Raw genomic sequence first — 16,625 nt, forward strand, 5'->3', positions numbered from 1 at the left:
CAGTTCTTTCATTATTGATCTTTTGTGACAGGATGCTGAGGGTGCTAGATGCAGAGGTGGCCCCATTCACTGATCACAAGAGTTAATATCACAGTGTTTCACCACCATGATCTCAAATAATTACTAGAGCCACTCAAGAGAAATTACTGCAAAAGAGGCAAATGAATGGAATTCCTCAGTGACTCTTTAGAGAAGAATCAGTTAGTCAGAGGCCCAGAGAAATATACTCCTGCATGGCACCAGAATGAAGAGATGATTAAAACACATGCATCACACTGAACTGGTTTGAATTGCTCTTGTCTTTTTAGCACAGGCCCGGTCACAAATCATTGCGCTCGATCGGCTAATTATGAGGTCTTTGAAGAGTGTCCTTCAGAAGCGAACTCTAATTACCTTCCTGGGCCACAAGCACCTCTTCAAACACAGCAGTCTCCACTGACGAGCACCTGAGCTCATTTTGTGTTCTATAACCAGACAGCAGTGTCCATTGCAATTACGGCAAGTGACCTAACAGTCTGCCCATCCCCTCCCTCCACCCGAAACTTCGTGGAACACTCTCCACGCCAGTGTCCGTCCCGAAAAGGCCTTCAGAGCTGGCCCCTTGCCGGAGCAGAGTCATGGCAATCTGTACCCGCGGGCACGAGATGGAGGTCAGGACTCGCTGATAAACGAGTGCGGAGTTCTTTCGCTCGCAGACAGTGCACCGCTGAGCCGTGGGCTGGCCGGCAGATGGATCCCAGCAGTGGGCAAACAGCTGGAGCTGGGGCTGGCGGAATATCAATGAGGGTAATTAATTCTGCGTTAAAAAAACATCCACGAGGACTGTCAGCACGATGGCATTTGGAATAATCCTTTGTCAAAAGAAGCACATAACAGTTATGTGGAGAGATGAGAGCAAAACAGGAGACTTTTCTTCTCCATTAGAGCTTGATCAAAAGTCTATACGGATATACATCCAATAGACACATCTTTCAAGTTTACACATCTGTGACAAAGACGATGATAGCAGCTTCCTTGCTGCCTAGAACAAGCACTCACAGTGTACTGTAACCAATTTTGTGAAAGCACTGAACTAAAAGGATACATTGCATTAACAGCTTGAAAGCTGTCTCTTCACATTTTTAACAGCAAACCAAAGCAATATCATATTACCTGCATTTAGCACTTCCACACATCCACCTTGAAGCATAAAACAAACGGAAAAAAAATGCCATGAAGAAGATACTTAGTGTAGGACATTTTTACAGGCTATGTGTAGGACACTAGTGAACACTGAGCTGTTCCACTCCTCCTTTTAGAAAGCTTAGGGGAGGAATGACCATCACTTAGCAGCGCAGGTAAGGGTACTGCACGTCAGGGAGGTGTGGAGCCACTGGCTGCTGAGATGAAACAACAGAGGACCGGTACACCCCACAGGTTTAGGAAAATCATACGTTCAGGTAGCAGAGGAGAGGGGAGGAGAGAAGTGGAGAGGAGAAGAGAAGAGGAGTAGAGAAACATGGAGAGGAGAGAAGTGGAGAGGAGAAGAGAAGTAGGGAAACATGGAGAGGAGAGAAGTGGAGAGGAGAAGAGAAGAGGAGTAGAGAAACATGGAGAGGAGAGAAGTGGTGAGGAGAAGAGAAGAGGAGTAGGGAAACATGGAGAGGAGAGAAGTGGAGAGGAGAAGAGAAGAGGAGTAGGGAAACATGGAGAGGAGAGAAGTGGAGAGGAGAAGAGAAGAGGAGTAGGGAAACATGGAGAGGAGAGAAGTGGAGAGGAGAAGAGAGAAGAGGAGTAGGGAAACATGGAGAGGAGAGAAGTGGAGAGGAGAAGAGAGAAGACAGGAGAGGAGTGAAGAGAAGTGGTGAGGAGAAGAGAGGAGAGGAGAGGAGAGGAGAGTAGTAGAGAGAAGTGGAGAGGAGAATACAGAAGTAAAGAAGTAGAACGTAGAGGAGAGAAGTGGAGAGCAGAAAAGTAGAGAGTAGAGCAGAGGAGAGGAAAGAAGTGGAGAGGAGAGGATAGGAGAGGAGAGAAGTGGAGAGAAGAGGAGATGAGAGGAGAGAAGTGGAGAGGAGAGGAGATGAGAGGAGAGAAGTGGAGAGGAGAGGAGATGAGAGGAGAGGAGAGGAGAGGAGATGAGTGGAGAGAAGTGGAGAGGAGAGGAGAGGAGAGGAAAGAAGTGGAGAGGAGAGGAGAGGAGAGGAGAGAAGTGGAGAGAAGTGGAGAGAAGAGGAGATGAGAGGAGAGAAGTGGAGAGGAGAGGAGATGAGAGGAGAGAAGTGGAGAGGAGAGGAGATGAGAGGAAAGGAGAGGAGAGGAGAGGAGAGGAGATGAGTGGAGAGAAGTGGAGAGGAGAGGAGAGGAGAGAAGTGGAGAGGAGAGGAGATGAGAGGAGAGGAGAGGAGAGGAGAGGAGAGGAGAGGAGAGGAGATGAGTGGAGAGAAGTGGAGAGGAGAGGAGAGGAGATGAGAGAAGTGGAGAGGAGAGGAGATGAGAGGAGAGGAGAGGAGATGAGTGGAGAGAAGTGGAGAGGAGAGGAGAGGAGAGGAGAGAAGTGGAGAGGAGAGGAGATGAGAGGAGAGAAGTGGAGAGGAGAGGAGAGGAGAGGAGATGGAGAGAAGAATAATATACTACAGGTCAGATAAGAGAATCCCTGCAGGTCTGAGCCCAGGATACACTGGGTAAGGAGGAGAGGGAGGAGTGGAGAAAAATGTGATCAAATGGAATGAAATAAGAGTGGAGTGGAGGAGAAGAGAGGGGATGAGATCAGATCACTGTATAATTTTTTAATTACTCTTACAAAGACACTTGCTCTGACAAGTGATCCATCTCATACATATCCAAAAGATGATCATTCATAATTCTTTTTTTACTTTCAACAAACCTTGCCTTGAATTCCTCAAGAACATCTACTCTCTAACTTGCACTCCCTCACACGAATAGATTTGCATATACATGAGAAATATTATCATGAAGCAGACTCTCATTATGCAATCAGTCTCAGTCTTCTATCCTATTCCCCCCAGACAGAAGCTCTTCAAGGAGAAGAACCCTCTGGGTGCATGAACTCAAAGTACAAAAGCAAACCGCTCATTATCAGATGAAAAAGACAGCGTGACGAAGCACATATGGGGTAAATCATCAGTTCTAAATAAAGCTAGTGTTCTAAATAAAGTGAATTATTTTGTGAGCAGGCAATATTTCCTTGCATAATATCCTCTATGGAGAAATACATGCACCGCCATATACCTACATGAATGGTGGGGAACAGTCTCAAACCCCAAAGATGTAACACACTTGACACTGGCCAGCAAACACCGTATGCTGCTCAACACAGCATCTACACAACAAATGCTACATTTGCTATACCAAACTTCAGATTTGCCAAACATGTAAAATGGTCCCCTAGTGGAAACTGGTACATTAAAGCTTAATTGCTGATGCTGAAAAGCCTCAGGTCAGCGTAAAACAGCTCAGGGACGATTCTGTTTCCCTTTATAGCTACCCTGCACCAGACCAGTTATAAATGATGCTTTTCGAGGAAGTTGATCATTTGAATACACACATACATACATAGCCATTTCCAACTCTCATTCTTACACGCACACAGGCAGGCAGGCGCGCACACACACACACACACACACACACACATAGCCATTTCCAACTCTCATTCTTACACGCACACAGGCAGGCAGGCGCGCGCACACACACACACACACACACACACACACACACACACACACCAGGCCTGGTCTTGATTTCCACAGGTTTTTAAAGGCTCCGGTCTATCAACTAAAAGGTCAGCTCTCTCCGACTCCGGCAGCATGAGAGCAGCCCAACTCTCTTTGGGCCCTTTAGATCAGCTCCATTTCAGCTGACTTAACCAGAAACAAAAATGCTGAATAAATTCTACTATGCACTTTCATCTTCCAGCAGTGTTCATGAAAGTCTTAACAGGGATGCTAGGAGGGTCAACCTCCACCGAGAACAAATCTAACTAAACTGCAAGAGTGTAACAGGCAGAAAAAAAAAATGACAGCCAAATAAGAACAGACCAAGACAGACGGAACGAAGGGAGGAAGAGAAACAGTGGTGTGTTTTCTGGGGGACTGTCACAGAACTCTGCACTTCTCCCCATCACTGACTCAGAAGCTGAGGAATCGGCTGCAGGGGGAACGTGAGAGGCCAGGCTGGGCTGGCTCTGGTGTGTGTGTGTGTGTGTGTGTGTGTACGCGGCCAGCTGCTCAGCCTCAGGGGTGCTGGAGCATGAGCGTATCGCAGGCGGATGCTGCACTCCTCCCTCTGGGTGCCCCTCCATCTCCCTCTCTTTCATCTCATCACTTCATCTTTCCACAGAAGACTCCAAAAAGAAGGCTCCACCAGCTTCACCCTCTTCTCTGGTACAGCAGCACTGCCCCATACCCCCCCCCCCCCCCCCCCCCCCCCCCGTCCTTCTCCAATCCCCTACGGGCCGGATGCGGTGAGAAGCCCTGCTGAGTTCCATCACAGCAGATGCAGAAGGAGGGATGAGAGATGGAGAGAGAGAGAGAGGGAGGGAGGGAGAGAGATGGAGGGAGAGAGAGAGAGAGGGAGGAAAGAAGAGGATGGATATTTAATCCAATGTGATGGATTTTATCTGGTTTCGGCCTGCGCTTCACGTGGCGGTGTTGTTTTAATGTCAAAATAAATGCCACGTTCGCTCCTCCAGCATCTTGTTTGAAATGTAAGGAGGTTACTAAAATGGTCACCAATTTTTAAATGCACAGTCCGTCTTCAACCAGCTTTCTGCCAGCTTCATTAAAGAGTTGGACTACACCCAGCACACACACACCAGATTAGAGACTCATGCTTGGCTCTGCTTTCAAGCTGGGGACCCAAAGTCCACAGGAAATAAATTCCAGGGCAGTACAACCCAGCTCATCTCTGTTAAAGCATGCTAATGAATATTAAACTAATATTCGTGTGCATTTATGAATATTAAATATATATTCTCTGTTGAGAAGATGCTGTATACCCTGTATACGCTATAAAGTAATGTTTACATCACTTCAAATGACCAAAGGATTAAGTAGAACTCTGGCCATTTTAAATGTCATTACAAGTGCTGTGTGACCTGAACAGGACCCTCACGAGACACCACTATGCATGTTTAACTCAGTAATTGTGAAGAAACAGTATCAATCCAGGATGCAAAATCAGGAGATTTTGAAGGGATGGTTGAAAATTGAATCATAAAGTGAGTACATAAGTGTTTTAAAAGCAGCCTCCTCTCCAAGAGACACAACCACCTACACTTCCACCACCACACTGTAAAACAAACTAACAAACCCTTTAAAATCACACCACGTCCTTGATAACCTGCACATTTAAATACCACATCATCATCACAACATACTGTACCACACCATCATCACAACATACCACATCATCATCACAACATTACACATCATCATCACAACATAACACATCATCATCACAACATAACACACCATCATCACAACATACCACACCATCATCACAACATAACACACCATCATCACAACATACCACACCATCATCACAACATAACACATCATCATCAGTGCAGTCCCTTTTTCATTTCACGTGGCCCCTTTAGGAAGACGCCCATCACAGCCTTTCAGCTGTCAACACAGTGGGGCATGCGGTGTGCTTGCTGAGTCACAACATTCCTCCGACGCCACTAAACTTTTAATAGACTCTTCCCTTCCTTCCCTCTCCCTGTTCCCATGCCCGAGGCAGCCATCTCCATCGGTTGATGGAATTGCCTCCCTCTTTAAAGGGACATCGCGGAGTCATTTTCATCCCATTTAGAATAATTGGAGTTCTTCCCGGATCCTGTAACGCTGCGGCCCTCCTGCTGAGCTCAAATGTGGGAGGTGCTGGCGGGGATGATGGCTCATGTGCTGCCTGGATGCTTTGGGGGAGGCTGAGAGAGGCCTACTGCTGGCCTGCTGAGAAGAGAGTCGCAGACAGGTGCACACACACATACACACACACACACACATACACACATACACACACACAAACACATGCAAACACATGCAAACACACACACACACACACACACACACAAACATATGCAAACACACACAAATACACATACACACATACACACACAGACACATACACGTAATAACACACACACACACACACACACACACAAACAAAGAGTATAGCCGTACAGCAGAGTGAAGGTGACTGCATAGTTCTCCCTCCACTCCTTCAGCTAAGTGTGAATTCACGCTTCAACCCCCCACCAGAGTGTCAGTAGATGCCTGCCAGAACTGCGGAACAGAATGTAGCCACTCCTTATTACACACACACACACACACACACACACACACACACACACACACACACACACACACACACACACTGTCAGACTGAAGGTTATCTCTGGGAAAAGTCTGTGGTTTTCCGACCACCATCCACTTTGGGCCGGTGGGTAACAGAGACTTCAGTAATTAGCATACACACAAATAAATGCAGTCACACTAATCCATGCACACACACACACACACACACACACACACAAGTTTCTTAAAGGGGGTAAAGAGAAAGACTATTTCAAATCTACAGCAGTGTGTAGTTTTATGGTGTGGTTGTACGTGTGTGAAGGGTTAAAGGTTTGTTTCTGTACAATGGCGAGGAAGGGGCGATAATAGAAGCAGTCTCAGGTGTGAGAGTTTATACGGGGCCACTTACGGCACGCTCCTCCTCTTGGCTTTCAGTGGCATCGCCAAGGAGACGGTGCTCGTGTGGCGGCTTCTGTGGCACCTCCTCCACCTGCTTCTCTGCATCTACAGGGAAACGACACACAAGGGCAGTGTGAGGACCTGAACACACACACACACACACACACACACACACACACACACACACAAACACAGACATACTGTATTCACACACACACACAAATACACACACACACATACACACAAACACACAATTAGTGTGAAGACCTGAACACACAAACACACACACACACACACACACACACACACACACACACACACACACACACAGAGAGAGTCAGAGGGAGCTGAAGAGATAGATGGACAGATGGATAGACGGATGGGTAGATTTATGGATGGCTGGGATGACTATCTACTACATCTGTTACAGATCCTGGCAGATGGGTGCAGGTTGAATATAGCTATTTGGCTTGTGTGTGTGTGTGTGTGTGTGTGTGTGTGTGTGTGTGGTTCTCTTGACCCCAAGAGAAATGAGTCAGACGAGCTGAGAGACAGAGGGGAAGTGTGACGTGCAGACCAGAGGCAAAACACACACACACACACACACACTAACAACCACACACACACACAAAAGTCGGTCATTTGACTAGCTCAGTACCTCAGCGGAACTACCTCTTCTCCTACACCTTAAACTTAATCGACGAAGCAATCAAGCGGTGACAAAGCTCAATATACCATACATCATTTTAATGCAGCCATTTAAACTTCTCCCAACGAATTGCAAAAACTTTCATTCAGCTACTTTCAAACAATTTCTAGGTACCTACAATACCATTTAGATTGCTGAGATTCAATATTTCTCTCAGTCTTACAACCTTATAAATAAACAATAACAAAATGTTTGCCTTTGTATTGTTCCCAGCACAGCACCATGGGGCAGAGCAATCAATATCATGCAACAACCTTCGCTCTCAAGCACCTGCTTGACAGAATATACACTTCGTTTTATGCTCCTGCAGCCAGGAATTGAGTTCACGTGTGTGTTTTATCAATAAAAAGCACTCCACGGTGAATGTCCCGCGATCAATATTTATGTCCGAGGCTCATGCTCACTGCTGCAAACACACACACACACACACACACACACCAGGGCAGACTGATGTCCTCTTGAGCATGCAGATCAGCCCACTGTGTTGAGCTAAAGTGGAATGGGCATCTCAAAACCTTACACAACCTCATCACACTAACTGATAGTAAGTGGCTTGTGGACACCGACAAGAGAAATTTGGTCTCTGCATTCATCCCAATCCTTGAATTAGTGAATCACACTCAGCACACAGTGAGGTGAAGCACACTAATCCCGACGCAGTGAGCTGCCTGCTACAACAGCGGCGCTCGGGGAGCAGTGAGGGGTTAGGTGCTTTGCTCAAGGGCACTTCAGCCGCTTCCTACTGGTTGAGGTTCAAACCGGCAACCCTCCGGTTAGTGCTAACCACTAGGCCACGGCTGCCCGAACAACAAGACAACAATAGGTTATATTAGGCATGTACTGTTACTTTTCAGTTTCCTTAGGGTGCTAAATTCTCCTGTATACAATTCTCAAACAAAGCAAGGTTCAGTATTTCATGTGTTTCATGTGGGGAAACTCTAGTAGACGTATAAAGACTTCATATAGTCACATCTTGTTCAGCACTCTCTGAAATCAATTTACAGATCTGAAGTGATCTCCGCTGGGATAGAGAATTCGAAATCAGAAAAGTCTTTGAACTCCTTGAACAACCTGAGACTCCCTCCATCCTCTTACTTTAAACTAAGGAGTACATTTCAAATGGATCCAGGCCAGGCTGCTCTCTCCTCTCTCTCCCTCTCCCTCTCCCTCTCTCTCTCCCTCCCTCTCTCTCTCCCTCTCTCTCTCTCTCTCTCTCTCTCTCTCTCTCTCTCTCTCTCTCTCTCTCTCCCTCCCTCTCCCCTCTCTCTCTCTCTCTCTCCCTCTCTCTCCCTCTCTCCCTCTCCCCCTCTCTCTCTCTCTCTCTCTCTCGCTCTCTCTCTCTCTCTCTCTCTCTCTCTCTAATGGATCCAGGTCAGGCTGCTCTCTCTCTCTCTCTCGCTCTCTCTCTCTCTCTCTCTCTCTCCTCTCTCTCTCTCTCTCTCTCTCTCTCTCTCTCTCCCTCTCTCTCTCGCTCTCGCTCTCTCTCTCTTTATAACAGAAAAACTCAAAAAAGTGGATCAATTCCCCTTGATGGGATGTGCATATCTCATCCAAGAAGAAAAAGAGGAGAATTCCAAGTAGAAAAACGCTCTGCATTATTCAACAGTCCTTCATTCTAAAATAAGAGGAATGGGACTCTTAACCAGGCTTAAATTTCACTGCGGGATTGCGGGTATTGCGCATCATTTGTTCAAGTCCCGCAACTCTAGCCATCATAATGCAAGAAATTCCCGCATACACTTTTACAGCCTGTCTGATGACGTTAATATAATCATGAAGTGGCGTGAATGCGGTGCTATTGACCGGATGGATCAACTACCGAGTTGAATTGAACATAGCCTCATGCAGACACAGACACACACACACGGAGAGAGAGAGAGAACCACTTTGCGCTTACGCAAATAGGCTGCGCAACCATGGCAAACTTTTACATCTGGAAAGAGCTCCTTGGTAACTATCCTGCTAGCTCAGTCACGTCAACACTTGATCCCAGAAAGATTGTCTTCGACTGTTAGTTTTTTGAACATTTATTGTATCTAATGACATAGAAAACATAATGATTTGCATCCGCATTTCCTCTATGCACACTATGCACACCTTTTATTCACTAGCGACTAGCCTAAAACCGTCAGGCTGAAGGGAGGCTAATTACTCACGTATTTTCTTAAAGTGACAGGCACTCAATTACACCTACTCATCACCAATGTGCACTCAATTAGACCTACACACCACATTAAAGATAATCTTCCTCGCTATCTCCCATTTGCTCTCCCTGCCCGCCCCCTCTTACCCAGAGGCCATTTCTTTTTAATAAGCACCACGGCAAACTTCAGGCCCACTTTCCCAAATTAGGTAGTTCCCACAGCAACTCTCCCCCATGCTCCCGGGCACATTCATCAAGACGCCTCTCTAAGACAAGTCTGATAACTACAGTATACCGCTGCGTGGCCAAGAGGAGAGGAACCACCCTGGCATTCGGTCTAAAGGGGAAACAAACAATAACTCCAAGCAGGTGACTTAACAGTATGGGAGGAACGTACGCAAGATGGGCTGATACTGGCCGAGGCCCAGGGCACCCAGTGGTAATGGCAGCTACATTTCCAGGACCTGACCAGCTACCTCATGTCTAGCGAAACACTTTCTTTCTCTCTCTGTGCTACTGCAGCTGCTGCATCTAAAAACTTGTATATCATATTCAAACAAATTGTCAGTCACGCTAACCTAAGTGATACATTTAAGTTCTAGTTTTGTTGTGTTTATGTTTATGTTTAACACACTATTTCATCAGGTATTTTAAAGGTGCTCTAAGCGATGCTGGGTAAGGTCACTTCTGTTGACTTTGAAACGAAACAGAGAGCTAGCTCGCTACTTCCTCCCCCTCCCTCCCGTGCAATTGAAACTCTCCTAAACGCGCATCTTGCCTGTGATTTGCTGGAACAGTTTGTTATGTTCTTATGGGCTAGGCTTGCCCCGGTTGTTTTTGTTGCCGTTTTTGGAGCCTGCGCTGTCCACAGAGATCGTGTTTTTTACAGTGTATTCTGGACACAGACAGCTAGCGGTTGGTTAAGTGATGTTTGCAGTAAGTGACATAAAATGTTTTAGCCTAAAAAATGTAGCATCGCTTAGAGCACCTTTAATATGTGAGTTAGTCCTTTGACCTCATAGGCTGAGTCTATAGATGCCTGTCTGAAAATTACAGGCAACATTATGTAAACTTCCTGTCAGCAAGCGAATGCTGTCTATTCGTTCTATGTCTTGACTTACATGGATTGTCCATGATTGCCCAAGGTTTCGGCCCCAGCCATTAAAGTAACACTATGTAGAAGTTCCCGTTTTCATCCATTTTCAATGTACTGAATACCCATTTAGTGCTAAAGGGGTACCCTATTCATCTAAAACTGACAAAGAGGGTTATGATCCTACCCACAAAAATAATGCTACAAAGTGATACACCGGGAGTACCAGGTTTGTATGGGTCAAAAACTGTATTCTCTATATATATTGCAAAATGAGCTTGAAGCCACTATGTCTTGCCTGATCACTCAGAAACTCTTCCACACCTCATTCCCAACCAAGATATTATTACTAAGAGACAGGATCAAGGACTGAAACCAGACGATACACCTGGGCTCAAGCGGACAGAAATCCACGAAATCCTAATCTTGGCAAAGTCGAAAACACGTTCAAACTCCATCAGGGTAAAAAAAAAAAGCCCAGAGGAAACATATGAGCGAGAAACTTCAGGACCCTGGACAGCAGCCCGTGTGGATTTCACCCAGTTCTGAACACGACTTTGCCAACCACCTGGAGAGCATTAGAAGACATAGCCACACACAATTAATCATCATTAGCCAGACTGGGGACCATGCAGGGAGCATCTAGAAGGAGGCATAGTCAGCCAGCAAGGTCCCACTGGGAGAGGGGCTGGAAGACACAGCCCAGCCTTCACAGTGCAGAGTTTTACTATCAGGGATGGTGATACATTGAAATACTGCTTGCGCTGTTGGTACACTATTACATTCGGAATTATATTTGTGAAATTAGAGCAATACTTAATGCAGAATGACTCGACATAAAAAAGATAAAAAAAAAGAAGTATACTAATTGGAAGCAAAAAATTAATATATTCTCAGTTTATCTTTTTTTTTGGTCTTTTTGTCTCCTCCTGCCCTCATGTAGCTTCAATGCTAAAAGACTGATGACCAACATGAATTCGTTTTGAGAATTGATTTGGATGTACAAACAATGTACATTGTGTTAGTGACTACAAACACTCTTATTTATGAAGTAGGCAGAAATAAGGGGGAATACTTTTTGCATTGATGTTGGATCCAGTTAGCAGGACACAATACGCAAGGCTAGTGTGGACTGGTTTGTGTGGGGGACAAAAGCAACAGGCACAAATTGCTGTGGGCCAGTAGAAAGGCTGAGGGAAAGGGCATTATTAGCCTGAAATGAGCTGGCTCAGAGATGACTGTATAAGCGCATGGAGAAAAAGAGGCAGAGATGAGACAGAAAACGGATGACAGAGAACTCGATGAGATTGCAGAAAGAAAGAGAAATGGCTCTATAGATACTGCAAAGTAAAAGGTCAACATGCCATTTCACAGACTCAAGCCTTACAGAGAAATGAGGTTTGTCCCTTTCTTTCTTTTCATTCTGTATGTGTGTGTGTGTGTGTGTGTGTGTGTGTGTGTGTGAGAGAGAGAGCAATAGAAAGAGAGAGAGAGAGAGAGAGAGAGAGAGAGTGTATGTGTAATAACTAGGTGCTTGTTGCTGGCTTTTTAAGGTCACACAGTCTGAAGTGAATAATAAGCCTTGTCATAAACTCTTAATTGTGTTCTGCCCTGAACAAACACAAGTGTGTGTGTGTGTGTGTGTGTGTGTGTGTGTGTGTGTGTGTGTGTGTGTGTGTGTGTGTTTTGAATTAAATAAGACACAGGTCTACTGTATTAAGTCATTTTAGATGGCAGCTCATCTGATCTGATTGTGTTTGTGTGTTTGTGAAAAAGAAGGCACTCCTGGGCTGTTATAGATCCTGCTTTCCAAATTAACTTGTTTTGGCAAACAAACTATTCACAAGAGATATATTATATATGAGCCAGGACACATAACAATTCCAAAATATAGTTTTGAATCCCAAATATTCGGTGAGTTGGTGCATAACACTCACATGTTAACAATAATAAAAATGAATGACACAGAGGAACAAAACCAATCTATTATAGCTCCTCTAATAAAATGATTATTCTGGCTCCGTATGTGTGTGCCCTCAGACACATAAAACAACCATAAACACACACACACACACACACACATACAAATGGAGATAGAGAAGGAAAATCACAAGTGTGCACAAACATCTCCCCTACTCCTAATCTTCCCCCTGAAGCATTTGTGTGCTGTGTTAGTCTCAAACTCAGGCAACAAAAAAATAAACTGTCTTTCTCTCTCTCCATCACTCACACACATAGCCTGTTGGAGAGAGAGACATGCGGTGGAGAGAGTGAGAGATAACAAAAAGAGGATCAGGGATGTGTGGGAAGAACAAAGGGAGTTCAAGTCAAAATGAGGTGAAGGGGAGGATGGAGAAGAGGAGTTAAAGAAAGCAGAGGAGAAAAAAGAAGGGAAAGAGAAGTGAGTGGGACGAGGGAAAGGAGTTGAGATAATGACAAAGAGAGAAAAAAGAGAGGGGAGACAGAGAGAGAGAGAGAGATAGAAAGAGAGGAGGTGAGAGAAAGAAAGAAAGAGACGGAAATGAGTGAGGAACAAGAGAAGCTAGAAAGAGGACCCAAAAACAGTCAGAGAAAGAGAGAGTGGGAGCGTACAAAAAGAAGGGAACAGAAATAGAAACGGAAAGGGAAGGGCAGAGAGATTTTCAGTTCCGACATGTCTGAGTTTAACCTCGTCCTCTGGCAAACAGGAAGAGTGAGAGGGGGTGGGGAAGGAGGGGTGTGTAGGGGAGGATGAAAGACTGGATCTCAAGACGAAATAATGAAGGAAGGCACGGAGACAGACAGCAGGGTGAACTGGGGGCAAAAAAGGTTCTCCCGAGTCAAACTGGCGAAGAGGATCATGAGCTGACGCATGCAGAGGAGCAGGAACTTAAAACACCGGGGCTGAGATGGAGTGAAAGAGCGAGTGAGACCAGGAGAGAGGGAGAGGGTGAGACCAGGAGAGAGGGAGAGGACCGGAATAATTTCATAAGAGGATATGAAGACCATGAGATGGCCTGAGGGAGCACAACTCAACTTGGCATCCCCTCTGCCTGTATACACTCACTCACACCCTCACACACACACACACACAGAGACAGAGAGAGAGAGAGAGAGAGAGAGAGAGAGAGAAAGAGAGAGTCAGAGACATATTGTATCGTATGCTTATTTCATCAGTATTGTTCTTATTGCTGTTATTTGTAAAGCACTTTGGGTCAACCCTGTTGCATTAAATGTGCAAGAAAAATAAATTGACTTGACTTGACTTAAACACAGACTGACAACCTCCCATCTGTCAATTTGATTGACAAGACATGTCAAAGGTCATCTGTAATGGCCTTTACTTTGACAGAGGTCAAGAGACAGTAGCTTTCCCCTGAGGGCTTTGCCAGGACAGCTATTTTGCTTCATTGTAGGAGAGCACTGCAGATACAAATTAGTGTCCCAGCTTTCAGTTTACAGTCACGATGGATATGGATATGACTATGGATAAAGGATCTACTGTCTATTTTTTAAATGTCTGTCTTCACAATAATGTGAGTACACAGGAATTCATTTTTTGTACTTTCAAAACGGATCAACTGACAATAGAAATTGGTTCTAGACAGAGAATTAAATTGATTGAAAGGCACTCTCGTGTTATTTCATAGAACAGCCCTCATACTATTTCACTGACTATGTAGTTTACATTACAATGACATTTGCTTCTTGATTGACGTTGCTTGTTGCATAGCAACAGACTACTTGTGGTGGAACTGCTATTTTCAATCACAATATGAAACATACATCAATATGAAAACAAATACTGACAATAATATCCAAGCCTGGCTGTGAGCAAGACAATGAGAAAATATCTCGACTGTTCAGAAACAAGTAGACCTCCGAATATATATAGGACATTATCTGTTAATGTCCGTCTGAAAAACAGTTTTTCAGTTGGCCTAGATCTGTCTTTGCCCTATGCAAAGTGTGTCTGTCTGATTGTCTATATAAATGAGAGAGTTTCACAGAAATTTAAAAAATGTTTATGTCTTTGCATGTGTGTGTGTGTGGATGTGTGTGGTTGTGTGTGTGTCTGCGAGTGCACATATACATAATATGTATACATTTGTGTGTGTGTGTGAGTGTGTCCATGTGTATGTGTGTCTGTGTGTGTGTGTGTGTGTGTGTGTGTGTATGTGTGTCTATATGTGTGTGTGTGTGTGTGTGTGTGTGTGTATGTGTGTCTATGTGTGTGTGTGTGTGTGTGTGTGTCTATGTGTGTGTGTGTGTGTGTGTGTGCGTGCGTGCGTGCGTGCTGCCGTACACTGTGCACTGTTCTCATCCTCGCCTTGCATCCTCCAGGGGTTCTGAATGATTGAGTTGGAGCTGTTCTCCACTGTAAGAATCTGTCACAATCCATTATTTCAGCCCTCTGTCTCCCGGCTCACTGCCTCTGATTAAGTGACGAAACACACTCATAATGAGTGGGAGAGAGAGTGATGGTGAAAAAGGAGGAGAGTATTGAAGACAAGGCAAAGAAAACAGACGAGAAGAAGAAGAAAGGTCAATGACGCCTCCTTTATGACATGAGAGCACACACTGTAGCTAAAACAAGCTTTGCATCTTTTACACCAGTGGAAAAGTACAGAGACACACACACTCAGAAAATAAAAGTGAATGTTGAAACTTGAAGTGACATTTAACTGAAACATGAAATGCCCTCTAATATATGAGGGTTAATGTAAAGTTATTATTCAATGACAAATACAAATAAAACAAATGCGATGGCAGAATGTTGCCTATTTTCCACAGGAGCGGTTCCTCTACTAAACATAAACAGTCAGATGATTGAAGACCCTCTCCCTTGCAATATTAACCAAGGTGAAACCAAATTCTAGCATATGTATGTATGTACGTATGTATATACACTCTTTTGATCCTGTGGGGAAAATTTGGTCTCTGCATTTATCCCAATCCGTGAATTAGTGAAACACACTCAGCACACAGTGAACACACAGTGAGGTGAAGCACACACTAATCCCAACGCAGTGAGCTGCCTGCTACAGCAACGCTTTGGGAGCAGTTAGGGGTTAGGTGCCTTGCTCAAGGGCACTTCAGCCGTTCCTACTGGTCGGGGTTCGAACCGGCAACCCTCCGGTTACAAGTCCAAAGCGCTAACCAGTAGGCCACGGCAACCCTCCGGTTACAAGTCCGAAGCGCTAACCAGTAGGCCACGGCAACCCTCCGGCTACAAGTCCGAAGCGCTGACCAGTAGGCCACGGCAACCCTCCGGTTACAAGTCCAAAGCGCTGACCAGTAGGCCACGGCAACCCTCCGGTTACAAGTCCGAAGCGCTGACCAGTAGGCCACGGCAACCCTCCGGTTACAAGTCCGAAGCGCTAACCAGTAGGCCACGGCAACCCTCCGGTTACAAGTCCGAAGCGCTGACCAGTAGGCCCAGCTGCCCCAAGCATCTGCATTCTGAACTGGATCTCGGGCCGGTTTCCTGATAACGTTCACTCTTAGCGAGCTATGAAGACTCCAAAGGTAAACCGTAACAAAGTTGTTTACCTTTATAGTTCTGGTTCCCGAACTGTCCCTTAGTAGTCTTCTTCTTACGAAAAGCTCCTTACGTCCGACGTATAAGTCACTGTCCACCCTGAAGGTGCTGAATTGGTTGACAGTGATTGCTCAGAAATCAATTTTTCATTTCACACAGAGGCATGACAGCATTATTAAAGACAGTGTGTTCTTTTCACTCATACAAAAAAAAACATTGCTCAAATATCGCCTCCAGTAGCATTCATGCTACTTCAACATGGATGAACTTATTGATAGTATATGATAATAAAAAGTAGAAATGCAATGATCTACCCTTAATTAACAAAGTTAGCTGGTCATGCCGACAGATTGCCAATCGCTTTCCCCTTACAGACCTTGTGAAAAAAATAATTCAGTGGAAATGCATGGATTCCAGTTTCTTCCAGTAGCAACAACTGGAATCCATGCATTTCCACAGAATTA

The 16,625-nt window shown here is 45.1% G+C and overlaps 1 protein-coding gene across 2 annotated transcripts in view; it reads right to left on the reverse strand.

Annotated features, from left to right (window-relative positions):
• The window catches only part of LOC121681243 (N-acetyl-beta-glucosaminyl-glycoprotein 4-beta-N-acetylgalactosaminyltransferase 1-like), a 48,586-nt gene that overhangs the window by 23,342 nt on the left and 8,619 nt on the right, over positions 1-16,625 (reverse strand). For both annotated transcript variants that reach the window (XM_042060870.1, XM_042060871.1), the window contains exon 3: positions 6,706-6,800. In XM_042060870.1, coding sequence (XP_041916804.1) covers positions 6,706-6,800 — 95 coding nt within the window. The remainder of the gene's footprint in view (positions 1-6,705; positions 6,801-16,625) is intronic.

Source organism: Alosa sapidissima, chromosome 14 (genome assembly GCF_018492685.1).
Source record: "Alosa sapidissima isolate fAloSap1 chromosome 14, fAloSap1.pri, whole genome shotgun sequence".
NCBI classification, from domain to species: domain Eukaryota; kingdom Metazoa; phylum Chordata; class Actinopteri; order Clupeiformes; family Clupeidae; genus Alosa; species Alosa sapidissima.